Below are 27,824 nucleotides of genomic sequence, written 5' to 3'. Positions count from 1 at the left end.
CGGATGTTATATTACATTATTCCTTGCCTCAAATCATAGACAAACACTAGATGCCATGGAAAGGGAGGGTCCTGATCTAATTTCATTTCTAGTTTTCAATAGCTCAATAGTTTCGCATAATACAAAGGGACTGGATTAAGGTAGTAATAACCAGTGAATGTTCTTGTCCCATCACTTGGTAGATCAGAAAGTCTTAAAGAGGCAGGACTGGCAGATTTAGCGACTAAAAGTTCCATACGCTACTGATACTTGAACTCAAGAAATCAACAAATACTTGTTTTTAGTTTTAAGTATGTTCCAGGAAGTATTCACGACTTATTTATAGTAAAAAAAAAAAATTCTGTACTTGAAATTCAAATTTAACATTTTATGTGGCACCCTCAACTTGGAGGGCAGGGATCCCCCGTGGCTCCTGGCTTCCTCCCGGCGGCAGGTGCTCAACAACTGTGTGTCGGTAAGAGCGAAACCGGACCAACCCTGCAGCTTCTACAGCTGTACCCCTAGTGGGGCGGAGCCCCACGACTAGGAAAGACAGACACCTCGGTTGGAGACTGTCACTCGAGACTGGCCAGAGCGTCCACACTTCGGAAGCAGCCCCACCAGGTAGTCTCTCCAGACCCCGCGACCATCGGTTTTCCACCGGGCTCGGGACCACCAGCCCTAACCTCCATCTCGTGACCGATCGTCATTGGTCGGGGGGGGGGTGGGACTGCCCGGCTCTGCCAACGCTGCCTCCTATTGGCAGGGTCTCCCGTCCATCACCTCAGGCCTTGCCTACCAGGCTGACGTTGCCCTGGCTACGTCTCTCCCGCAGGCCACGGCGTAGCTGGCGATTGGTGGAGAAGCCGGCAGCCCCCCCGGCGGAGGCTGCGACGGGGCGGGCTCCGGGAGTCAGGACTAGCCCGAGACCGTCACCCCCTCGCACTGAGGTGGTCGCTGGCGTCCCGCAGGCTCATTCCCTGTCCAGCTGCGGCCGTCCTGGCACCATGGCCGTGCACGTTGTATTCCTGTCGTTATTGGTGGCGGGTGAGGACCCGGGGGTCGGGCAGGGCGCGCTCCGGGAGGCCTTGAGCGTCTGGGGTCGGGGGCGTCCGCGGGTGGGCAGCAGCGAGTTCAGTGCCGCAGTGCAGGCTACTGGCGGTGGCATCGCCCTGGCCTCCCCGCAGTCGACCTTGTACAGGGCGGCGCTGCCTGACGGGTCGTCCGAGCTGGGCAACGCTGGGCTGGGCTGGGCTGCGCTGGGCTGCGCTGGGCTGAGCTGAGCTGCGCGGGGGGTACCTGAACCGGTCTCCACCCTCCGCCTTGCAGAGGAAGGAAGGTGCGTCCGTCGGTCGTACCACCTAGCTTAGGGTCCGCCCTCTCTCTTCCGGCGCGGGTGGCACTTGGGAGAACGGAGATGCTTTTACCAATCAACTGCCTGCCCAACCCCAGCCCTTACCCCTACCCCTACCCTACCCCTGCACAGACGGAGAGGCAGACCAAGCTGCCTGGTGTCTGCGATTTCTCTCTCGTGTCTTCGCCCGTAATTTCTGCTATTTCCCTTTCCTCCCTTATATGTGTGTGTCGGGATCCAAAGTCGGAGGCTTTTGTATGCCCATTTCTAAGGGCACGGGCAAAGCACATCTCTCTGTGTGTGCCTCTCTCTCTCTGCGTCTCTCTGTCTCTCTTACACACACACACACACACACACACTTAGTCAGAACTCCCAATTCCAAGGATTTGGAAATGTGAGTCATGTTCTGAGGGTCACATGTCACATCAGTGGTTGCTGCCTAAGTGAAACCTGGAGGGACCCTAGGGGACGGGGGAGGAGGGGTGCAGCCCAGCTGCAGAGCACATGCTTCACATGCGTGATGCTCTGGGTTCAATCCCCGGGACGCCACCGCCGCATAGATTAGCATTGCGCAGTGAAATCTGGGATCTCTACGGTTCAGAACGGGAGTACAGTTCAGCTACTGTTAGGTCTCTTAGGGCAGATTATAGGATTCATTTAAATTTGACAGTAGTCCTCAGATGAGGATATCATTCTCTTTTATGGAACGATCAAGCCTAAATGAATGAATTATCTGTTACCTCAGAGGCAGTAAGCAGCAAAGCTGGATTTGAATCCCAAAACGGAACCTTTTCCGTTACAGTGTGCTGTGACCAGGCTGGAAGCCAGGGGCGAGTGGGAGACTGGGGTGAGAGCAAGCCTGAAAGTCAACCACTGCATCCCCTAAAGGTGGCACAGTGGTAGAATTCTGGTCCTGAGTTCAACCCCTGGCATCGCAAAAGCCAGAGTGATGCCCTGATTTTCTCTCCTAATAAATATGTATGTATTTTTTAAAAGAGAGGGAAACGTGTAAGTTACAACTTTAAGGGTCTGTGTCTGCCTCTGCTTTGTAAGGTGTTGGAAAGTCTTGCTGTTGCTATATTGGGTTTGTTGGAAAACTCATGATGTATTTTTCTGTTTTCCTATGCTAATATGTAGTATGACTTTTTCAACAACCCAGTAGTTTGATTCTGTATACGAATGTAGACCACAAATGTCTTGAAAATATCACACAACGTTTTTGGGTTGTCTTTTTCCTTTCTTGTCTGCATCTTATTTTGAAGAAGTCAGTCTGATCTACTTAGCAAGTTGCTTCCGAGGAAAATTTGATTTTCTTCTTAATCTAGTTTTGGAAATTAAAAATTCTTCCCTGTGGGAAAATTTCCCTTTGCTACTGTGACTTAAGAACGATGGAGGAAACATACTGAAATTCTACTTTGTTGCAATGTGATTGTTGTTATTTTGATTCTGTGAGGCTTAAGGGTTTTTGTATCCATTTGTTTGTTTAGACTGAGACAAAAAACAGTTGTTTTTCTACGTGGTTTGAACATACTCTCATGCTCTGCTAACTAGAATATTCTGGTTCATACAGAACCAAGAATCTGATCCTGTCAGCTGCTGTCCCTTGCTTGGTCTTGTCAGATGAGGTTAAATTACTATTCTCCGCAATGACTAAATGTGGGTTCATGGAAAACAAAATCTTTAAGAACTGTGACTTGGGGGAGGGGGAGATGCAGGCGGGGTGGAGATCTTTAAAATGTTGTTACCACACCAGAGAAGAGTAGGGGGAGGGAGCAAGGGTTCTGAGTTTCCATAGTCTGAGGGGCATTTGCAGAAATTGAGGCTTTAACCTGGGAAGGAAAGGCCAAGGAGGCACACGTGGGAATAGGAAGGCTGTCATGTGAGGAAGGGGCTCACTTTGGTCATTGATGTTCCAGGTTACAAAAATAGGACCTATTTTGATTTTTTAACTTATCGATTTCATCCACCATTTGTATATTACAGCCAGGGGAATAGCTTGACTGGCAGAGCACAGTATCCGCATACTTGAGGTTCCCAGTTCAATCCCTGGCCCTTCATGTACCAGTGTGATGCTCTGGTGTGTGTGTGTGTGTGTGTGTGTGTGTGTGTGTGTGTGTGTGTGTGTATTGAAATCTTAAAGTACAAATGGAACCCTCATCTTTCTGAAGTGTAGTATGCTGGATGATCTGTTGAGATGCCAAAGAATGTTTTGCTGTTGTTGCTATTTGTTTTGTTTACCAAAGCACTGTTTAGCTCTGATTTAGGGTATTGAACCTGGGGACTTTGGAACCTCAGACATGAGAGTCTGTTTGCATAACCCGTATGCTATAAATCCCTGCCCTAAATTTTTTTACATCTTTTTTATATTTTTAAATTTATTTTCCATAGATAGAAGTTGAAAGGGAAGACAGGGAGAGATGGGGGGTGGGAGGGGGCATAGAGCGAAAGTGCAAGGTATCTGGAACACTGCTTTACCACTTACAAAGCTTTCCCCTGCAAGTGGGGACTGGGGGCTTGAACCCTGGTTCTTATGCACTGTAATGTGTGCGCTCAACCAGGTGCGCCACCACAGGCATATCTCCAGACATGTGTCGGGAAACACGTGTAGTACCTTAGAGGTGTAGGTCTCTTGTTGCACTATTATCCTTAAGAGTTTGCAACTAGGGAGTCGGGCTATAGTGCAGTGGGTTAAGCGCAGGTGGCGCAAAGCACAAGGACCGGCATAAGGATCCCGGTTCGAACCCCGGCTCCCCACCTGCAGGGGAGTCGCTTCACAGGCGGTGAAGCAGGTCTGCAGGTGTCTATCTTTCTCTCCTCCTCTCTGTCTTCCCCTCCTCTCTCCATTTCTCTCTGTCCTATCCAACAACGACAACAACAATAATAACTACAACAATAAAACAACAAGGGCAACAAAAGGGAATAAATAAATAAAATAAAATATTTTTTAAAAAAAAAGAGTTTGCAACTAGTAACTACTTCAGTGAGCCAGGATGGCTTTATCAGTTACAAATGGCCATTCCATTCCTGTTAATTGGGTGGGTGTGGGGGCAGGGCTTGCCTTCAGCTAGAGCAGTTCGCAAATGTCCTCTCTGTTGGCTGCACTGAATCCAAATGCATAACTCCATGTTGTATCAGCAACATCCTGAGGCGTTGTATTTACAGTCAATACAGCAAGACCAAAACACTGACTGTTGCCTCCAACTCTGTTAACGTACCATGTAAGTCCTTAGGTCAAGAGGATAAGGAGCCAAGCAGTGGTGTACCTCGTCAAGTGCACACATTACAGTGCATTAGGATAAAGGTTCAAGCCCCTGGTCCCCACCTGCAGGGGGAAGTTTCACGAGTAGTGAAGCAGGGCTGCAAGTGTCTCTGTTTGTTTCCCTCTTTTTTTAAAAAAAATATATATATTTATTTATTTTATTATTTAATAGAGACAGAAATTGAGAGGGGAAGAGAGGAGACAAAGATATCTGCAGACCTGCTTCACCGCTTGTGAAGCTTTTCCCCTGCAGGTGGGGACCAGGGGCTTGAACTTGGGTCCTTGTGTACTGTAATGTGTGTGCTTAACCAGGTGTGCCACCACCTGGTCCCTCTATTTCCTTCTCCATCTCCCCCCCGCCAATTTATTTCTGTCTCTACCCAATCATAAATAAATATAACATTTAAAAAGGAAAGAAAAGGGGGTCGGGCAGTAGCACAGTGGGTTAAGCGCACATGGCGCGAAGCACCAGGACTGGGGTTCGATCCCCCGGCTCCCCATCTGCAGGGGTGTCAATCACAAGCAATGAAGCAGGTCTGTAGGTGTCGATCTTTCTCCCCCTCCTTTCTCGATTTCTCTGTGTCCTATCCGACAACGACATCAGTAACAACAATAATAACCACAACAACAATTTAAAAAAAAAAGGCAGCAAAAGGGAAGAAACAAAAAAAAGTCTTTAAAAAAAAAAGACAAAGAAATAAAGAAACTAAGAATAACAGTGATGCTTTGTTAGTTTCCTTTTTCCCAGACTAGACGTGGCCAAGATTTGGTTTGGATTTGGAGCTAATCTTTTCTTTGGAATCCAGGTTTCTATTGGTTACTTGTTCTAGACTAAACTAGACATCACTGGGTTAGATAACCCATGGTGGTAGATTAAGAGAAGAGGCCTCATCCTTAGCCTAGCCATTATTAACTTTTTGTATTTTTCCTTTTACCAGAGCACTGCTCAACTCTGGTTTATGGTGGTACTCAAGATTGAACTTGGGACCTTTGGTGCCTCAGGCATGACAGGTTCTTTGTGTAACCATTGTGCTGTCTCCCCAGTGCATCCTTTGAATCCCTTGCTCAGTATCCCTAGATCACTTGTCTTCGTATTACTGTGATACAGTGATTTGTAACAAGGCCATGCAGTGACATGTGTATTTGATCTTCATCCACAGTTCTGGGCTTAGTTTCCCAAACTCTCAGGACTTCTCCTAAGACATTAGAACAGTGGGAGCATCATTTGCTACATTTGGTCTCTTGTGCTCCGTTTCTGAAGACTTGAGAGCCAGAAAGATGAAATTGATGTTTCCTTATTCACAGCTGGGCTTGACGCTAATGAGGCAACTCTGGGCTGCATCTAAGGCTGGCTGACTGTAAGGGCTGCCAACCAAGAATCTAGGTCCCACCCCCTGACTTCCGGGGAGGGGAGAAAGGAAGAATGAAGAAGGTTGAATCCAGCATTGGCTAGTGAGTTAATGAAGCCTATATAAAAACTCAAAAGGAGGGGGTTAAGAGAGTTTGTGGGTGGGGAGGGTAGTGGGTCCGAGGACCTTAAGGAAGTGCCACACCCTTTCCCTATACTTTGTCATCTGGCTAGTCCTACATTACATCCTTTTATAAGAAACCAGTGTATAGCCAGTTGACCAGAAACCCTGGTGACAACCTGGATTTTCCTCCTTTTTAAAAAACGTTTTTATTGGGAGTCGGGCGGTAGCGCAGTGGGTTAAGCGCAGGTGGTGCAAAGCACAAGGACCAGCTTAAGGACCTCAGTTTGAGCCCCGGGCTACCCAACTGCAGGGGAATCGCTTCACAAACAGTGAAGAAGGCCTGCAGATAGCTATCTTTCTCTCTCTGTCTTCCCCTCCTCTCTCTATTTCTCTCTGTCCTATCCAACAATAATGACTACAACAAAACAACAAGGGCAACAAACGGGAATAAATAAATAAATATTTAAAAAACATTTTATTTATTATTTATAGATTTTAAGTAACAGAGAGCTCAGCTCTGGTTTCTGTTGATGTTGGGAATTGAACCTGGGACCTCAGAGCCTCAGGCATGAAACATCTTTGTAGAACCATCGTGCTGTCTCCCTACCCCTGAATCTAAACTCTCACAGTGAATCTTGAATAAGAATAGTTTGTTGTTTAGGGTTCCTCCCTTTATCCAATCACACATTGGTATGCTAAAGCCACGGAGAGCCATGTTGTATTTGATTTTCAGTGTGGGGCACAAAAGATTTAGCATGGTGATGCATGTAATCATCTGTTTTCTTCTCAGGTGTTTTGGGCAACGAGTTCAGTATCTTAAAATCACCAGGATCTGTTGTTTTCCGCAATGGAAATTGGCCTATACCAGGAGAGCGAATCCCAGATGTGGCTGCATTGTCCATGGGCTTCTCTGTGGAAGAAGTATGTTTATTTGCGGGGGGGGGGGGGCATGGAGTAAGGGTTGTCAGATGGCTTCTTGGGTAGGGCATGTGCCTTGTCTTGTGTGGAGCCAGTCGAGTCAGCAGTGTTATCCTAGAACTCCACTTGGTACATGCTATTGGGGAGATGGTTTCCTGAGTTGCTAAGCTGAGCGCCCTCTCTTGCTTTTCACTGTGTAGGATCTTTCTTGGCCAGGACTTGCAGTGGGCAACCTGTTCCATCGTCCCCGGGCTACCGTCATGGTGATGGTGAAGGGAGTAGACAAACTGGCTCTACCCCCAGGTAGTGTCATCTCCTATCCTTTGGAAAATGTAAGTATTTCTTTTGCCGTGTTAAAGGGATACATTTCTTAAAAAATTGTGTTCTAAGCAATAAGTTCTTCACTTATTGACTTACTTTTTAAAAAATTTCTTTATTGGGGAATTAATGTTTTACATTCAACAGTAAATACAATAGTTTGTACATGCATAACATTCCCCAGTTTCCCATATAACAATACAACCCCCACTAGGTCCTCTGTCATCCTTCTTGGACCTGTATTCTCCCCACCCACGCATCCCCACCCCAGAGTCTCTTACTTTGGTGCGATACGCCAATTCCATTTCAGGTTCTACTTGTGTTTTTTTTTTTTTCCTTCTGATCTTGTTTTTCAACTTCTGCCTGTATTGACTCACTTATTGTTAGATAAAACATATTCAATCTCTCGCTCTCTCATTTATTTATTTATTTATTTATTTTCCCTTTTGTTGCCCTTGTCTTTTTAGTGTTGTTGTAGTTTTTGATGTCATCGTTGTTAGATAGGACAGAGAGAAATGGAGAGAGGAGGGGAAGACAGAGAGGGGGAGAGAAAGATAGACATCTGCAGACCTGCTTCACCGCCTGTAAAGTGACTCCCCTGCAGTTGGGGAGCGGGGGCTTGAACCGGTCCTTGTACTTTGCGCCACGTGCGTTTAACCCGCTGTGCTACAGCCCGACTCCCTCTCTCTCTTTTTAAATGGTGGTTGTATAGTTATTGAGATTTGACTATTTCCTGTGGATGGGGATGCTTTCTGTTGGATTGTCAGAAAAGGCACAGTGTCTTTTTCTATGCAAAAACAATTACGCCTTTTTCCACAACCTAGTAAGATAAGAGGAAAGAGAAACAGAATTATCCCATTTAGAATAGTCAGAGGCTTGAGAAAGAGAAACTAGTTGAGGGTGTGTCCTGCTGACATTTTCTCGGGCACTTTGTCACTTATGATACAAAATGTTACCTCATTTTTGTATCCAAAGAGGACTGGAGACTCTAACTGACTCGCTTATTCCCTCACTTAAGTTTCTAGCTATTGTGGTTCACTCAACTGTTTGTGAGAAGCCCTTCTTCCCTTGCACACATATTAGAAGTCACCAAAGCAGAGCAGAGGAGACAGCATAGTGGTTCTACAAACGACGGTCATTTCTGAGGCTCCTACATCCCAGGTTCAATCCCCAGCACCACCACAAGCCAGAGCTGAGCAGTGCTCTGTAGTTTGTGTCTCTCTCTTTCCTTGAATCTTTCTTCTGTATCTCTCCAACTAAAATAAATAAAATATTGGGCAGGGAGGGTTAGATAGCATAACGGTTATGTAAAGAGATAGATTCTCATGCCTGAAGCTCCAAAGTCCCAGGTTCAGTTCCCTGCACCACCATAAGCCAGAGCTGAGCACTGCTCGGGTGTTTCTCTCTGTGTCTTTCTCTCTCTGCATCTCTCTCAAAAATAAAATAAATAAAATTAAAATAAATAAATAAAATATTAAGAAAATAAGTCACCAAAACATTCTTACCTTTGAAGACACAGGCTGATGACTCAGAGCTGAAGCACTAATTGAGCAGCTTGATGGGGGCAAGCTGTGGCTATCATTTGCCTTCTGAGAATCTGTGAGGTTAGCCCTGTGATAGGATGAGCCAGACATCGATAACTGAACCCTCATTAGCTCAGAAGATGACTCTATCAGGAAACCGGGCCTTGGAAGAGATGACTAAGTTAAATGTCTCACTGAACTTAGATGACTAAGTTAATGTCTCACTGAACTTAAGAGCAGGTCTAATATAATCCCAGCTTGCCCCGAGGCTTCCCCAGGAGGGCACTGACCTACCACTGTCATCTGTGGGGCCCCAAGAGGCCCCTAAGAGAAGTCAGAACTACAGACATAGGCTGTGCCAAGGGGTGTGTTCCATCTTCAACCGATCCACCCCGTAGGGACACCATCAGAGCCCAGGACTTCTTTGGTTTAAAAAAAAAGTGGGGTGCCAATTGGTGGTGCACCTGGTTAAGCACACACACTACAGTGTGCAAAGACACAGGTTCAAGCCCCTGTTCCCCACCTGCAGGGGGAAAGCTTCACCAGTGGTAAAGCAGAGCAGCGGCTGTTTCCCTGTCTCTCTCCTCTATTTCTCCCTCCCCTCTTGCTGTTTCTATCCAATAATAAAGAAAGAAAAGAAAAATTTAATGGGGCTGTGGAAACAACATAATGGTTCTACAAAAGACTTTCATGCCTGTGGCTCTAAGGTCCCAGGTTCAATCTCCAGCTCCACCAGAAGCCAGAGCTGAGCAGTGTTCTGGTCCTTCGGTATCTTTCTGTATCTCTCTCAGTAAAAAGTAAATAAATAAAATAGTAAAAATAAATTGGAGAAGAGGCAAATCTACAAAATTCTTAAACAATTTATTATTACATTTTTAAATTTTTATTTATTTTTTTTTGGTAGGACAGAGAGAAATTTAGAAGGGAGGGGGAGACAGGGAGAAAGACACCTGCAAAAGAGGGCCGGGCAGTGGTGCACCCAGTCAGTTAAGTGCACATAGTACTAAACACAAGGACGTACACAAGAGTCTGGGTTCGAGCCCCCAGCTCCCCACCTGCAACAAGCGGTGAAACAGATCTGCAGGTATCTACCTTTCTCTCTCCTTCTCTATCTCCCCCTCCTCTCTCAACTTCTCTCTGTCCTAGCCAATAAAAATGGTAAAAATGTCCACCGGGAACAATGGATTTATAGTGCTGGCACTGAGCCTCAGTGATAACCCTGGAAGCAAAGGGGGGGGGAGGAGAGAGAAAGATACTTGCAGTATTGCTTCACCACTTGTAAAGCTTCCCCACCCCACCCCTACACTGGGGACTGGGAGCTTGAACCCAGGTCCTTGAGTATGGTAGTATGTTTATTCAACGAGGTGTGTCACCACCCGAGCCCAATTCTTAAACAATTGTACAAAAAAGGAAAAAAATTCAGGATTTATTTAATTGTATGAGAGAGACAGACACCAGAGCACAACTCCTATATACATGGTGTCAGGGAACAAGCTCTGGGCATAAATAAATGCCATGAGAATGCCCACAGGTACAACACACAGGAATCTACCCCTCCGCAGACTACACTGACTTGAGCAGCCCCAACAAGAGATTTTAAAACTTAGGCATTAACATTGTGAAAGAGCAAAAGGGAAGGGTAGAAGCGGAAGCAGTTTAAAGATATTTTTAACCTGCACAGGGATGACACACAGATTCATGAAGCCTTCTGTATTTTCCAGCTTTTTGGTATGTGATTTGAAGAGAAAAGTACTTTGAAACCTGTAAAAAATAGAAACAAAAATACTACTCGTAAAGACATTGCACAAATTTCCACATACTTCACAGGCTAGATACAGAGTGTGTGTGAGTGTGTGTGTGTATGTATACCAATGAAATGATTTCACAAAATATGTTTTTGATACATGGGGCTTTCATTGAATATTTATATCTAAATATCGTGAATACTTTAACCTGTGAGTTCAGTTGTTTTTGTTTTTTTTTTTAAGAATTTATTTATGATAGAGGAGAAAGAGAAGCTGAACACCACTCCAGCATGTTCAGTGCTGGGCATCGAATCCAGGATCTCATGCTTACAAGTCCAGCATCCTATTCACAGCACCACCTTCTAGGCCTAGTAGTATTATTATTTACTTCAAGGGGCCAGGTGGTGGCGCATCCGGTTTAGCACACATAGTACTAAGTGCAAGGATCCGGGTTTGAGCCCCAGGATCCCCACCTGCAGGGTGGAAGCTTCACAAGCAGTAAAGTAGGTCTGCAGGTATATCTGTCTATCTCCCCCTCCTCTCTCAATTTCTCTCTGTCCTCTCCAAAGTGGAAAAAATGGCCGCCAGGAGCAGTGCACTCATAGTGCCAGTACTGAGCCCCAGCAATAACCCTGGAAGCTAAGAAAAAAAAAAAAAAGGTTTCACAAGAGAAAAAAGAGAAATCAGAGCTCCACTGTAGCTCATGGCAACACTGAGGATTAAACTGGAAGTCTTGGGCATGCGAGTTGAGTGCTTTGTCTGGTGAGCTATTTTGCCCAGATATTTATAAGTCTTTAATATGCAAATTCCTTTAAAATACATTTTATTTTTAATATTTTGTTCATTTTAATGAGACACACACACGCACCAGGGCACAGCTCAGCTGTAGCCTATGGAGTGGTGCTAGGGGTTGGTTGAACCTGGGACCTCAGCCTCAGGCATGCAAGTCTTTGCAGAACTATTATGCTATCTCACCATCCCTAAAATACATTTTAAATTTAAGAACTGTGGAAGGGATGGAAAGGGGAAAAAAAATTAAAAACTGTGTTTTCTGATTTGTTTTTTCTTTTTCAAATGTGGGGCTAGAAACTGAAGCCACATCCTTACATACAAGGCATGCACTCTACTGCTGAACCACCTTCTCAACCTCATGCTTCTAATCTCATTATTAGACTGGTCCCTGTGCTGCTGATTTGATTGGGACAGGAGTATTTTTCTTCTCAGGCTTCCTGTGGTCTAATATGGATTATTTCCAAGCACACACGACAAGCTTACAAAAAGGACCACAAGGGAAATCATAGCAGAGAAAGAATCACTATCATATAAGCCACTCTCTCTGACCGCATTGCTGTTAAATCTGAAAATAACAAGATGATACATTAAAATGTATTTGGAATTGTAAAAGCAAACAAAAGATATGACTCATGCAGTTTAAAGCACACTGAGCCCCCATTAGGCTAAAGCCAAATGAACACTTAGACAATAGTGAAATTGAAAACCATCAAGGACACTGGAAATCTTAAAAGCTATCAGAGAGAGAGCAAACAGTGTTATGACAAAGAAATGAGAGTAGAATAGCAGCATTCTCATCATTGCCATGAGGGACAGGAAAAGCGGTGATTGCAGAATACAAGGCCAGGCTGAAAACATTATTTACATAGTTAGAATAATGAAATGATATTGATCTGATGAAAATTATGATACCACCACTGGTAGAGTGGAGAGAGACGGAGAGCGTTTATGTGTCAGGGGCTGGGACTGTGATGATGCAGGAGCGCTAAGTCCACATTTTCTGGAATGAGTGGCGGCCTCTGGAGACGTGGTTAATAAGCAAAGGAGCAAAGCATTGAAAGTGAGTGCCTCAGAAAAATGAGAATGGCAGGAAGGGATGGCTGGCTTGTTCTTCAAGTTGGGGGGACTGGGTGGTAGTACAGCTGGTTGAGCGCACATGTTACAGTGCACAAGGACCCAGGTTCAAGCCCCTGGTCCCCACCTGCATTGGGAAGCTTCACAAGTGGTAAAGCAGGCCTGCATGTGTCTTGTCTTCTCCCTCTCTTATCTCCCTCTTCCCACTCAATTCCTCTATCAAAAAAAAAAAAAAAGAATGAATACATAATATATATATTTATTTATTTATTATCACCATTCCCACTACCAAAGGTCTGTGTCCCTCCATAAAATATTTAAAAAAAAAAAACACCCAAAAAACAACTTTGGGCAGGGGGAGACAGCATAATGATTTACACAAAAAGACTTTCATGCCTGAAGCTCCAAAGTCCCAGGCTCAATTCCTGTGCCACTATAATCCAGAGGTGAGTCTGATTTTTAAAATGAATAAATAAAGTTACAGAGCTGGGGCTAGGAGGTGGTCTGTGTATATGGTCCCCCACCTGCAGGGGGAAGCTTTGTGGGCCATGAAGCAAGGCTACAGGTGTTTCTCTTGTCTCTCTCCCTCTTGTATCCTTTCCTCTCAATTTTTCTGTCTCTAGCCAACAAATAAACATTTAAAAAATTTTTTTTAACAAATAAATAAGACTTGTATAAATAAGTCTTACAGAGCTATTTCTCTCTCTATATATATATACACACACACACACACACACACACACACGCACCATATATATATATATATATATATATATATATATATATATATATATGATTCTTACAAATGTTTTTAAAAGGGCAACAAGAAAAGATGGTTGAAATTGATCCACTTCTGAATAATCCATGGGGTGAGTGGAAGTTTTGGAAAAAATTCAAAATACTATTAAGATTCTCATTAGTGGTGCCAGGCGGTGGCACACTGCTTAAGTACACACATTACAGTGTGCAAAGACCCAGGTTCAAGACCCTGGTCCCCACCTGCAGTGAGGGAAACTTCATGAGGAGTGAAGTGAAGCAGGGCTGCAGGTTTCTATTATTATTGTTGTTATTATTTAACCAGAGCACTGCTCAGCTCTGGCTTATGGTGGTGTGGGGGGATTGAACCTGGGACTTTGGAGCCTGAGGCATGAGAGTCTCTTTGCATAACGATTATGCTATCTACCCTCCGGCCCTTTTTTTCTTTTATTTATTTACTGGATAATGACAAATTGAGAGGGGAGGAGGAATAGAGAGACAGACACCTGTAAACCTGCTTCACCACTCGTGAAGCTTTCCCCCTGCAGGTGGGGACCGGAGGCTTGAACCTGGGTCCTTGCACACTGTAATGTGTGCGCTCAACCATGTGCGCCACCGCCTGGCCCCCTACTTTTTTTTTTTTTTAATGAGCTAGTATTATTTGACCCTGATCAAGTGCTCCTTTCAGTGGCACTAGATGGCGAATGGAAGGTTCAGAGGGCAACACCTACAAACTATCTTAAAGTCCAAGTTCTTCTGACTTAGTATGAGCATCTCCAGTTTGATTGCTAGGGACATATTCCCTTTAATCTTCAACTTTCTTGCCACAAGTGCCACCTCACTAGGTGAAATGAGAGTGGAGAGTTAGTGTGAAGCATTCTTGTCTTCCCTCCAAAGCCTGAGGAGGTCAAGTGCTATGTTGCAAAAGGAGCATGCCTGTGGCTGTGTCAGGAAGCGCGCGACTGTGTGCTTTGGCAACTTTGAATTCATTTCCCCTTTCAGTTTACTCCTTAACTCATGTGAAGAGAATTGAGTAAAGGTTGATATGCATCTTTTGTAGTAAGTGGGGGTGGGGGAGGGGAATCCATCTAGTCCTACCCAGTGTCATAAATTGGTAAACTTAAATTTGATGCTAGGATTTCATCAGAATGATATAATCATATTTATTTCTGGATAAGTACCGCACGCATGCTAACCGATTGCGTAACTGGAGTTCCAATCATGTTTATTTCTGCCTGTATCGTATCCGTATTAATCTGCTACTTAGAAACATGAATCTTATAATAATAATAATAAAAGGATTATTTTATTTTATTACTAGAGCACTGCTTAGCTCTGGTATGATGCTGCTGAGGATTAAACCTGGGACCATTATGCTGTCATTGCCTCAAAGGATTTATTGGAACAAAACTATTGGAGCCCAGCAATGGCACACCTGGTTGAGCATAAGAACCCAGGTTCAAGCCCCTTGTCCCCACCTGTGGAAGGGAAGTTTCTCCAGTGGTGAAGCAGGGCTGCCGGTGTCTCTCTCCCCGTTTCCTTCTTCCCTCTCAATTTCTGTCTATCTCTATCCTAAATAAATAATAGACTTAAAAAACTATTATTAAGTTGTTTATTTATGGAAGAGAAATACTGAGAAAGCTAGAGAGAGAGATCAGAGCACTGCTCGGCTCTGGCATATAGTGGTGCTGTGATTTGAATCCGGGACCTCAGATTCTCAGGTGTGAAAGTCTTTTTGCAGAACCACTGTGCTGTCTCCCCAGCCCAAGAGTAAAATACTTTTTTGAAGAGGAAAAATGTCATGATTTTCAAAGCAATGTTAAGGGAAATAAACACCCGCAGGAACAGAGGCAGAATTTTAGTCCCTCTTGGACGGGGCTTGAGGCGGAGAGGCTTGGAATATGCTGCTAAAATTCTGTCGTGAACAGCTTGGGTTGTATCAGTATATCCATTTGTAAATATCCCCTGCTAGCCCATATTTGTGCGTTATTTTGTACGTATACTACATTTTCATTAAAAAAAAAAAATCAAGGAAAACGGCCCAGGAGGTGTCACAGCAGCAGATCAGAGAACTTGAATGGCAACGGCCTGAGTTCAAGCCTTAGCACCACATATGCCAGTGTGATGCTGTGGTTCTAACTCTCTGGGTTAAGCGCACGTGGCGCAGAGTGCAAGGACCGGCATAAGAATCCCTGTTCCACCCACCCCATCCCCGCTCCCCACCTGCAGGGGAGTCGCAGGTGTCTAGCTTTCTCTCCCCCTCTCTGTCTTCCTCTCCTCTCTCCATTTATCTCTGTCCTATTTAACAACAACAACAATAAAAAACAATGGCAATAAAAAAGGGAAAAATAAATTTAAAAAACACATTGTTTTCCCATGAGGGAGATAGCATCATAGCTATGCAAAAAGACTTTCATCCCAGAGGCTCCAAGGTCTCAAGTTCAATCCCTTCACTATAAACCAGAGCTGAGCAATGCTCTGGTCTTGGTGTGGGTGTGTCTGTCTCTCTCTCATTAAATAAAACAATTAAAATTCTTCCCCCAAAATTCAAAGAACAACATAGATTTCACCAGTGAGTCATTTTGATTTTAAATATATTAAGATAAAGGTTTCAAAAATATTTTTGCTTTCTCTCATCAGAGCACTGCTAAACTTTGGCTGAGTCTTCACCCCGGGGGCCTTATGCATGGCTTGTGCTCTACCATTCTGCCCCACCCCCAAGCCCATTTTTGAATGAAAAAATGAGGTCTGTTTCTCAGATAAATTCCTTTCTTCAAATTCCTCCTAACCTGGGGAATGCACAGTTGAAATGTTACTGTAAAGGAGACATTTCTTGTATAGCACTTAATCGGCAATGAAAACAAATCTGTTCCTGTTTAAGATACGTGAATGCTAGAAAATGGTGGTTCAGTGGATTATGCTAGACAGACCTTCACACAACAGTTTCCTGTTTAGTCACGTGGGAATAGGGGAAATGAAACATTTTGTCCCGCTGGAAGACTCCTTAATCTTTTGTGCCCGCAAAAGGACTCTGTATTTGGTTCTGTCCTGGTTCTTTTGAATTTCCATAGAAAATGATGGTGCTTTTTTAAAGCCTTTTTTTTTTTAAGTATCATTTAAATGAGTTTTCTTTTCACATTGGTTCAGTCACTAATTAGATCTTACTCTTAACATTTCAGGCTGTCCCTTTTAGTTTTGACAGTGTTGCAAATTCCATTCACTCCCTGTTTTCTGAAGAAACTCCTATTGTTTTGCAGTTGACACCCAGTGAGGAAGTAAGTAATTGGATTTTCAGATACTTTTAAAAATTAGTTTTAATTATTGCACCAAAGCAATTGACTCAGGGAAGGGGGAGGGGCATGCTGGTGGAGGAGGACCTGGGCTTGGGGGTGGGAGTATTCTGTAGAAAATTGTGAAATGTGGGAGTTGGCTAAGTGCACGTTGCACTAAGCGCAAGGGACCTGCGTTAAGGATCCCAGTTCAAGCCCCCAGCTCCCCACCTGCAGGGGAGTCGCTTCATAAGCGGTGAAGCAGGTCTGCAGGTGTCTATCTTTCTCTCCCCCTCTGTCTTCCCCTCCTCTCTCCATTTCTCTCTGTCCTATCCAAAAACGACATCAATAACAACAATAATAACTACAACAATAAAACAACAAGGGCAACAGAAAGGAATAAATAAATATTTTTAAAAGGTATTAAAAATTGTGAAATATTACACATGTATCAACAACTGTACTTACTGTGAACCATTAATGCCAAAAATTTATTTTTAAGCATTCCCTAGAAATTGAACGGTGCTGTCATATGTCATATGTTACAACTGATCTGTAGGGTGTAACTTAACATTTTGGATTCTTCTTGCAGAGAGTGTATATGGTAGGGAAGGCAAACTCAGTTTTTGAAGATCTTTCAGTAACACTGAGACAACTCCGGAACCGCCTCTTTCAAGAAAACTCCGTTCTCAATTCACTTCCCCTCAATTCTCTGAGCAGAAACAATGAGGCAAGTAGTAAGTTGCTGAGCAACTACGAGAATGTCATTCCTAGTTTCCCATTTCTTAGGCTCCTGGCTTGCGAACACACTTGAAAATGAAAAGTAAAAGAAGGAAGGAAGAAGAAAGGAAGGAAGGAAGGAAGGAAGGAAGGAAGGAAGGAAGGAAGGAAGGAAGAAAAAGAAAGAGAAGAAGAAAGAAAAGTTTTGCAAATGTACTGCCAGGGTGGATCATTCCTTCCTTCAGTGTAGTTTCCTTCCAACTCTAATGAATCAGCGGACTCTCTCTTGGGAGTTGAGCTGTAGTAAGTAATCATGTGGTCTAGGGTGAGAGATGCCACCAATTAATGCAGACAGGCCAGAAACGGTAGGAGCCACTGAGTGTGGTGGAGCTGTGTGGATCAGGTGACGTGGGGGCCATTTTTTACCGTCAACTTCTGACGCGTTGCCTCATTTTTCTCTATTCATTCTTGACAGTGCAGTGGAAGAGGCACGCTCACTTCTGCCTCCTGTCAGCTTGACCACCTACACATGTATTTCTTAACCACACAACATGCTCCCTTTGTCACAGGTGCCCCTCTGCCTACAGTACGTGTCCAGGGATGGCAAATTTTAGTGTCTAATGTGGAGAGTCTGAGTTTAGGAATACATTATCACAGCTCTGTCATAGCTATAGCTATTGAGTGGTAGTCATTCTGCTGAGGCATGACCATTGCCTTTTTGTTCAGAAAAAATGTTTTTAAGAGGGAACAAGGGGTTGGGGGGTTGGGTAGAGCATGGGGGAGACAGCATAGTGGTTCTGCAAAAGTCTTTCATATCTGAGGCTCTGAGGTCCCAAATTCAATCCCTAGCACCACCGTAAACCAGAATTGAGCAGTGTTCTGGTCGCTCTCTTCTCTCTCTCTCTCTCCACATCTCTCTCTCATTAAAATGAAATATTTAAAAACAACTGCAGGAGAGAAGCTTTGCAGGTATCTCTGTCTCTATGTCCTTATTCCCCTCTTGATCTCTCTCTATCCAAATAAATAAAAATGTTTTTAAATGTATTTTAAAAAGGAAAAAAAAGGGAGTCGGGCTGTAACGCAGCGGGTTAAGCGCAGGTGGCGCAAAGTACAAGGACCGGCATAAGGATCCCGGTTCGAACCCCGGCTCCCCACCTGCAGGGGAGTCGCTTCACAGGCGGTGAAGCAGGTCTGCAGGTGTCTATCTTTCTCTTCCCCTCTCTGTCTTCCCCTCCTCTCTCCATTTCTCTTTGTCCTATCCAACAATGACAACAACAATAATAACTACAACAATAAAACAACAAGGGCAACAAAAGGGAATAAATAAATTAAATAAATATTTTTTTTAAAAAAGGAAAAAAATATAGTCAACCCATTATCCTTTTTTTTATGTTTTATTGTTTATTGGATAAAGACAGAAATCGAGAGGAAGGGACAGAAAGAGAGGTGAGAGAGAGACACGGCTGCAGCACGGCTTCACTGCTTGTGAAGTTTCTCCCCTGCAGGTGGGAACCAGGGACTTGAACCTGGTTCCTTGTGCATGGTCATATGTGCACTCAACCAGGGATGTCACTGCCTGGCCCCAGTCAACCTAACTCATTTCTATGACCCTTGGATAATTTTGGTAGTTACTATTAGAGGAAAGTAGGGGCTCAGAACTTTGGTGGTGGGAGAAGTGTAGAATTATACCCCTATTATCATATAATTTTGGAAATCACTATGAAATCACTAATATAAATGTAATAATAAAACAAATTTTTCAATTTTTATTTTACTTTAGTGAGAGAGGGATCAGAGTATTGCCCAACTCTGGATTATGATGGTGCTAGGGATTGAACCTGGGACCTTAGAGCCTCAGGCATGGAAGTCGCCTTGCATAACCATTATACTGCCCCTCCCCCAGCCCAAGAACTAATGTTTTTGGGTTTTTTTGGTTTTTTTAAACTTACTTATTTTAATGAGACACAGAAAGAAAGACCAGCACACTGCTCGGCTCTGGCTTATGGTAGTGCTGGAGATTGAACGGGGAACCTTAGCGCCTCAGGCATGGCATTTGCATAGCCATTATGCTCTCCCCCCCAGCCCAGGAGGACAGCTGTTGGCAAAGCTCACTCACATAGCATAGTATCCTGTGCCTTCCTTGATAAACGGCAATTTGTTATTTGATTCAAATAACAGCTCATTTCTTTTGGCTTTCTGTAGGTTGATCTGCTCTTTCTTTCTGAATTGCAAGTGCTACATGATATATCAAGCTTGGTAAGTAGGCAGCTCTAATTTGGTTACAGAAGATATTTCGGGAGGGGGGGTCCTGGATGGTGGCGAACCTGGTTAAGCGCATTTAGTATAGGATTCCAATTCGAGCCCCAGGCTCTCCACCTGTATGTGTGTGTGGGGGGGGGGGGGAGGGGGTGCTTGACAAGCAGTGAAGCAGGTCTGCAGGTATCTTTCTGATCTCTCCCTCTCAATATCTCTGTCCTATCTGATAAAAATGAAAAATAGCCACCAACCCCAGTGGATTCATTGGCACCAAGCCCCAGCGATAACCCAGGAGGCAAAAAAAGGGAAGGTATTTCTAGCGAATCCTTGAATGATGGTGAAATCAATTGGAAAGTTGATTATGAATGTTCTAGAGTTAAAAAAAAAAAAGGAAAAAAAGAAATTGGTGGTGGTAGGGTTTTGAATTCATGTTACATTCAAATTATTTTGCATTTCCACTTTGTAGAAGAAATATTTAGGGATATTTTCCAAGAATTCAGGCTTGGAAATAAAGCTAGACTTAGCTGCTGATTTCTTGCCAGATAGAAAGACTCAGCTCCTATGTCCAAATCTTCCCGTCAAAAATAGAAATAATGTTTTGGATTAATGATGTTGTCAGCCACATCAGGAAAGGAAAACATTTGCTAATATTTTTTAAAAGATTGATTTGTTTAATTAATTTTACTTAATGGAGGAAATAAGAGATACCTGTAGCACTGCTTCACCACTTGCAAAGCTTTTCCCCTGCAGGTAGAGAGGATGGGGGCTTGAACCCAGGTCCTTGCACATTGTAACATGTGCGCTCAACCAGGTGCACCACCACCTGGCCTCAGATGATTGGTTTATTGTGGTCCGGCAGGTGGTGCAGTGGATAAAGCATTGGATTCTCAACCATGAATTCCTGAGTTCAATCCCTGGCAGTGCATTTACCAGAGTGCTGTCTGGTTCTTTCTCTCTCCTATCTTTCTCATGAATAAATAAAAAAATTCTTAAAATAACAACAACAACAAAAAAAAGATTGGTTTATTGATTCGTGTGAGAGAAAACCATCAGACTAGAGCATCATTCTGGCATATTCGGTGCTAGGCACCAATTATGACCTCCCTATTATATATAACCTGTTTTGGTGAATGATTGTTTTTAATACTCCAGTGGCTGAAATGGGGGGGGGATCACTTATTTGCTGCCTTTTTTAAAAAAAAATCTTTATTATCTTTATTTACTGGATAGAGACAGCCAGAAATCGAGAGAGAAGGGGATGATAGAGAGGGAGAGACAGAAAGACACCTGCAACACTACTTCACCACTTGCAAAGCTTTCCCCCTGCAGGTGGGGGCTGGGGGCTCAAACCTGGGTCCTTGTGCACTGTAACATGTGCGCTCAACCAGGTGCACCACCACCCGGCCCCATTTGCTGCCTTTTTAATAGTGTGCTGGGGAATGAATGTAGGGCCTTGCACATCTGTGACACCACCACTGAGCAGCCTCCCTGGCCTGGTTTTTCCTTTGTTTTTGACAGAGAAGAGAGACTCCAGTGCACTGCTCCACCATCCTTGGAGCTACCTCCACTGTGCTCCCATGTGGTGCTAGGCATTGAACACAGGGCCTCCTATACAGTAGGTTCTGTGTTCTCTAAGCCCTGGGGTATCTTCCTATGAGCATCAATGGCTTATGCTTACCTGGGATCAAACTGGCCCAACTTTTTTTTTTCTTTTACACCTCCAGGGTTATTGGGGGAAGAGACAGAGAGATACCTGCAGACCTCCTTCACCACTGGTGAAATGACCCCCCTGCAGGTGGAGACCTGGAGGCTCGAACCAGGATCCTTGCGCCAGTCCTTATGCTTCACACTATGTGCACTTAACCCAGTGTGCCACCACCCGCCCCCCCTTTTTATGGTGCCTTATTTTATTTTAATTATTTTAATGAGAGAGATAGAGAAAGACACAAACACCAGATCACTGCCTCAGTCCTGGTTTATGGTGGTGCTGGGGATTGAACCTGGGAGCTTGGAGCCTCAGGTATGAAAGTCTTGCAGAACCATTATGCTATCTCCTCAGCCCCATTTTTATTTTTTATTGAGGGGGTTAATACTTTACAGTGCAGTCACCGCTATACAAGTACAGTTTCATTATACACAAGGATCCCCACAGATCCATCCTACACACCATTTATTTTTGTCAAACCTTGGCATATATGCGAAGTTTTGTATTTGCTTGTTTGTTTTACCAGAGCACTGCTCAGCTCTGGTTTATGGTGGTGCTGGGCATAGAACTGGGGACTTTGGAGTTTCAGGCATGAAGGGTCTCTTTGCATAACCATTATACTTTCTACCCCCACCTGAAGTTTTTAAGCTAAGGAGATTTTAAAACAACGTTTATTAAATGTTCAGGAAGGTTTATAACTACCCTTTCCCCCCACCTCCCACCCCTATGAGGTTTGTTTTATCCAAAACTCCTGTTTAAAGCAGTTCTGTTTGCTATGCTTTTCAAGTATTTATCTGTTGTGCACACTGGCGGGGTTCTGTTCAGAGTCTATTGAAGGCATACAGCTTCAGCTGGCTAGGTTTAACATTGTTTTATCTACTTGTCTTGTGTGTTTGCTTCCCTAAGTTGTCTCGACATAAACATCTAGCCAAGGACCATTCTCCTGATTTATATTCGCTGGAGCTGGCAGGCTTGGATGAAATCGGGAAACGCTATGGAGAGGACTCTCAGCAGTTCAGAGATGCTTCTAAGATCCTTGTCGATACTCTGCAAAAGGTATGCTGTTATATGGGCAATGAGGGCTCACCGTTTGAGTAAATGCCCCTCACTGGAGAACCCTGCTTCGTGAGGCCCAGTCATTGGGATGACTCTTTCTAGTGCCAGCGGAAACAGCATAAGGCAGTGAGCGTTTCCCTAGGGATAAATTCAGCACAGAACAGTTTTTCTTTTTTATTGACCACTTTCACCGTTTTGTTTATAAATTTTGTTTACACCATATTTACAACTTCTGTGCTGGAAAGCACGTTTACACTTTGCCGAGCCCTCAGCCCAGGTTCCAACATGACATCCACCCCATTCAAAGAAGATGGGGGCGGGGGATGGTACACATGGTAGAGCACACGCCTTACAGTGTGCAAGGACCCAGGCTCGGGTGCTGCAGTTCTCTCTTGTTTTTCAGTCTATCTCCCTCTTCCCTCTCTGTTTCTGCCTCTACCCAAAGTAAGTAAGTGTTTTTAATTTTTATTATCTTTTATTTATTGGATAGACACAGCCGGAAATTGAGAGGAAGGGGGAGATAAGGAGAAAGAAAGACACCTGCAGCCCTGCTTCATCGCTCTCAAAGCTTTCCCCCTGCAAGTAGGGACCGGGGGCTCAAACCTGGGTCCTCGAACCCGGGTCCTTGCACACTGTAACGTGCACTCAACCAGGTGCACCACCACCCGGCCCCAATAAATGAGTGTTGGTGTTGTTCAACTCTTCCCACCATCCATCACCAGAACTCCCATCTTCCCTAACTGAAAGTGTCTTTGTTAAACTCTGACAGGAGAATACTTAGTAGCACAGTGCCCAAAACTTAGCAAGGGCATAGTGCATGAGGTGGCCCTCTGCTCCTGAAGTTACCTGTCTTTCCTTTAACTCTTCAGTGAGCTGGAGAGTTAAATCTTCGTAGCTGTTTGTGATTAACCAGGGACCACCTCAGAAGCTTTCACTTCCCTTCCCCCAGTTCGCGTGCTGACTCTTAATTTCATTTGGAACATTTGTATTTATGTTGACGACCAACACCTCTGAATATTTTAACATAATCAGAATCTTTAAGGCTCGCATATGTTAAGATAGTATATTTCAATGAGCTAATAAATATGCACGCGTTGTTCTTATAGCTGCATAGAAGCTGTACGGTGATTTTAATAACTATGCATTTGAGATTCATAGCAACCTCGATAACTCTTCAGTTTGCAGATGACATGTACAATCTCTATGGTGGAAATGCAGTGGTAGAGCTAGTGACGGTCCGATCATTTGACACATCGCTCGTGAGGAAGACAAGGAATGTCCTTGAGGCAAAAGAAGAGGTGGGTACATGTTTAGATCCTGCTTTTAAATTGTTAAGACTGGGGGTTTCGGGCGGTGGCGCAGCAGCTTAAGCGCACGTGGTGCAAAGTGCAAGGACTGGCATGAGGATCCCGGTTCGAGCCCCCGGCTCCTCACCTGCAGGGGAGTCGCTTCACAGGCGGTCTTTCTCTCCCCCTCTCTGGCTTCCCCTCCTCTCCATTTCTCTCTGTCCTATCCAACAACGAACGACATCAACAATAAGAATAATAACCACAATGAGGCTACAACAACAAGGGCAACAAAAGGGGGAAAAATGGCCTCCAGGAGCAGTGGATTCATGGTGCAGGCACTGAGCCCCAGCAATAACCCTGGAGGGAAAAAAAAAAAGTTAGACTATGTAAAAAAAAAAAAAATACACCTAAAGCTTCTATCACCTATGGGTGGTAAGTGGTCTGAATGCACTAATCAATACATCTGGAACAACTTTCAGTTAAGTTTGAGACTGGCGAGACCTCAACGTGACCCAGGTTTGAGCTCAGTCCCCACTGTACTGAGAGAGACTTCGGTCTCTGTTCTCCTTTATTCTGTTGCTGCCTCTGTCTTTCTCTCTGTGAAATGTCAGCTCAGAACACTGAAGCCCCAGTGATAAGAAAAGCAGGGTGGTCCAGGAGGTGGTGCAGTGGATAAAGCCTTGGACTCTCAAGCATGAGGTCCTGAGTTCAATCCCCGGCAGCACATGGACAAACAGGACTGGGCAATAGTGCACCCAGTTAAGCCCACATGTTACCATGCACAAGAACCTGGGTTCAAGTCCCTGTTCCCCACTAAGGGACCAAGTGGTGACTCACCTGGTTGAGTGCACATGTTAAAGTATTTAAGGACCCAGGTTCAAGCTTCTGGTCCCCACCTACAGGGGAAAGCCTTCACAAGTGGTGAAACAGTGCTGCAGTTATCTCTCTGTCTCTCTCCTTCTCTGTCTCCCCCGTCCTCTCAAATTCTGGCTGTCTATCAAATAAATAAAGTTAATAAAAATTAAAGAAAAAAGAAAGTACTGCAGGTGTCTTTCTGTCTTTCTCCCCCTCTCAATCTCCCCCTCCCCTCTCAATTTCTCTCCTAACATACACCCTGATGGCGAAAAAGAAAAACAGAGCAGTTCATTTCTTACTCACAGGTAGTTTTACCAGTGATGCTCACTTCTGTGAGGGTTATAATCAAATAATGCAAGAGTCTGTGGTAGGGTTAGAAGTCAGTCTGTGAAAGCTAGTGAGATTTGATCAAGTCCTGCTATTACACGGAGACATCAGAAGTTAATGTGCTTGAGGCCCTGAAGTCCCAGGTTCAGTCATACGCACGACCATACTGCTCAGAGCTGAGCGGTGAAACACTTGGAGATCGGAGGTCAGTTGCAAACATTTCTCAGTACCTCTAGTCTCTGGTTTACTCCCTCCTGTCATCACTCTCTTCTTGTAGCTAGTATCTGCCCCTCAGCTCTAGGGAAAGGCTTGCCTGCTTCAAAGAGAGGCCTTCAAACCTGTGGTTTCCTTCTACACTAATGAAACAGTCTAAAATTAGATCATGGCGATGACTGTGCAGCTCTGTAAATATACTGAAATGTGTCTGATTGCACACTTCAACACAAAGAACTCAGGTTACTTAAGACATACTCCCTGTTTAAACTTGCCATGGCTTCTCATTACCCACAGGACGCCAGATTCTTCAAGTAGAGTATACATAAGTATACATGTAAAGATGTGGCATGTAAATGCTGGCTTGTGTAAAGAATGTAATGATTTGGGCAGGGGAGAGAGCATAATGGTTATGCCAAGAGGGAGTCAGGTGGTAGCACAGCGGGGTTAAGCACAGGTGGCGCAAAGCACAAGGACCGGCATAAGGATCCCAGTTCGAGCCCCTGGCTCCCCACCTGCAGGGGAGTCGCTTCACAGGCGGTGAAGCAGGTCTGCAGGTGTCTATCTTTCTCTCCCTCTCTCTGTCCCCTCCTTTCTCCATTTCTCTCTGTCCTATGCAACAACAATGACATCAACAACAACAACTGCAACAACAACAACAAAAAAAAAATGAGGGCAACAAAAGGCAATAAATAAATAAAATATTTAAAAAAAAAAAATGGCTATGCAAAGAGACTCTTCCATCTGAGGCTCCACAGTCCCTGGTTCATTCCCCCTCACCACCATGAGCCAGAGCTGAGCAGTGCTCTGGTAAAAGCAAACAGGGGAGTCGGGCGGTAGCACAGTGGGTTAAGCGCACATGGCACGAAACACAAGGACCGATGTAAGGATCCTGGTTCAAGCCCCTGGCTCCCCACCTTCAGGGGAATCTCTTTATAGGCAGTGAAGCAGGTCTGTAGGTGTCTGTCTTTTTCTCCCCCTCTGTCTTCCCCTCCTCTCTCCATTTCTCTCTGTCCTATCTAACAAAGACGACATCAGTAACAACAATAATAACCACAACAACAATAAAAACAACAAAAGGGAAAATATAAAAAAATTAAAAAAAAAAAGAAGAAGGTAATGATTCTAACATTGTGTAGGTCAAGAGGACACTTGGTCCTCTCAAGCTCTCTCTGTTACTCCTCTACCCTCCCATTCTGGTAGTAACTGCTGTCTGGAACACTGTATATTTCATGCCCCTGATCTCCTTTTTTTCTTTTTCTCTTCTATTTTCATTTGTAATTAATATTGAGGTACAAGATTGTAAGATTACAGTTCCATACTATACCCACCACCCGAAGTTCTGTGTCTCCCACCCTCTCACATTCAAAGATAACCACCATAGTTCTCACAAAGTCTTAAGAAACTGTTTCTGGTTTTGTTTGCTTGTTTTTTGCATGTTCATGTGTATCAGGTCTCTAGATTCCACATATGAGTGAAAGCCTCTGGTAGTTGTCTTTCATCTCTTTATACTTATTTTGCTAAGCAGAACCACCTCCAGTCCCACCCATGTTGTCACAAAGGGCACAATATCATCTGTTTTGATCGAAGAGTAATATTCCATGATATATCTACCCTATAACTTCTTTAGCCAGTCATCTGCTGATGGGCATTTAGGCTGTTCCCACTCTTTGGCTATTGTGACTAATGCAGCTATGAACATGGTGCTTATCTTCTCTATGAAGGTTCTTGATTCCTCCTAGTGTAAGTAATTTGAATGCCACTTGTGAATAATTGTTAGAGAAATGAATCATAACTACCAAATTAGGGAGATCTCCTATCTTAAAATTTTTCCCCCTTTGTGTTTTTTTTCTTTTATTCCTTGTAGAAAGCCCCCAAAACTCCTTATAACCTTGCATACAAGTATAATTTTGATTACGCGGTGGTTTTCAACTTGGTACTTTGGATAATGATCGCTTTGGCCTTGGCTGTGATTGTCACCTCTTATAATATTTGGAACATGGATCCCGGATATGATAGCATCATCTATAGGATGACAAACCAGAAGATTCGAATGGATTGAAGCTTCCTCTCACCAAACTTAAAAAAAGGGTTTGGAATGTACTGTTTTGTTAAAATTAGTTGTGTAGTGTAGTTTAAGGTAGGTAGTAATACTTTAAATTTATAAACCAACAACAAAAGGCAAAAATTTGTTATTTTGTGTCAGTGTGTGCGTCTGTGATTTTCTTTTTAGATGAATTATAATACTGATGTGAATTAGTTTCTATGATGTAGATCCTTAAGATGCTCGAATATTACAATATAACCATTTAATATAATTTCATTCCATTTCCTACTTGGAAATATGCACTGAATGTAAAGATAGCTCATGTTATTATGTTGGAAAAAATGCACTGAATTTATTAGAGGAACCTACAAATACTTAACTTACACAAGAGAGGTGAAAATCCTTGGACAGCTATATTCTATGAATTGTTGGGAAAACGTCTTGATTCGATGTAAATATCTCTGAAACAAAAGAACAGGTTTTTAACTTTGGAGAGGCTCTAAACTCCGAACATGCTTGTTTGTGATTAGGCTTAGAGTTGGAACTGCATCCGCTTGACATAGAGGTTAACAGTCTTTTAACCTCTTCCTGGAAGTTCCACTGATCCGCACGGTCCAATTCCGCGAATGAAAACACCACGCTGACCTAAGAAGGAACTGCTCTGTGGAGTTGTAGAGCTTGCAGTTATACATTCAGAAACAAGTGCTAAAAGGACATCTTGCGGCATGAACAGAAAAATCTTCTTGTTGTAGTTAACTTTCCCTGTGAGTCGCTATGGTTTGTGGTACAGCATCATTTTCTGTAGGATATTAAGTAGAAGTTGATGCTCTCTTACTTCTCGTGTGAAAGTGGACCAATGTCTAAAAAGAGTGACAAATAAAGTTGATAATGATTCCA

At 43.8% G+C, this 27,824-nt stretch overlaps 1 protein-coding gene across 1 annotated transcript; it reads left to right on the top strand.

The window, feature by feature from the left end:
• Positions 1-614: 614 nt before the first annotated feature.
• ATP6AP2 (ATPase H+ transporting accessory protein 2) lies at positions 615-27,824 on the top strand. Its single transcript, XM_007521100.3, has 9 exons — positions 615-1,026; positions 6,855-6,985; positions 7,183-7,314; positions 16,370-16,465; positions 17,052-17,189; positions 19,382-19,435; positions 22,047-22,196; positions 23,375-23,494; positions 26,748-27,824. Exons 1-9 carry the CDS (start codon positions 987-989, stop codon positions 26,940-26,942), a joined length of 1,056 nt encoding a protein of 351 aa, XP_007521162.1. The 5' UTR covers positions 615-986; the 3' UTR covers positions 26,943-27,824.

The sequence above is a fragment of the Erinaceus europaeus genome, chromosome X (assembly GCF_950295315.1).
Source record: "Erinaceus europaeus chromosome X, mEriEur2.1, whole genome shotgun sequence".
NCBI lineage: Eukaryota > Metazoa > Chordata > Mammalia > Eulipotyphla > Erinaceidae > Erinaceus > Erinaceus europaeus.
Note: the sequence above shows the minus strand (reverse complement) of the source record. Positions and strands in the feature narration are given on the sequence as shown.

Bases quoted from the DNA above. Each gene is read 5' to 3' on its own strand.
- ATP6AP2 (XM_007521100.3), top strand. From the start codon at position 987: ATGGCCGTGCACGTTGTATTCCTGTCGTTATTGGTGGCGG. The intron at 17,190-19,381 runs GCAAGTAGTAAG...GGCTTTCTGTAG, and splicing joins CTCTGAGCAGAAACAATGAG to GTTGATCTGCTCTTTCTTTC. The intron at 23,495-26,747 runs GTGGGTACATGT...TATTCCTTGTAG, and splicing joins TCCTTGAGGCAAAAGAAGAG to AAAGCCCCCAAAACTCCTTA.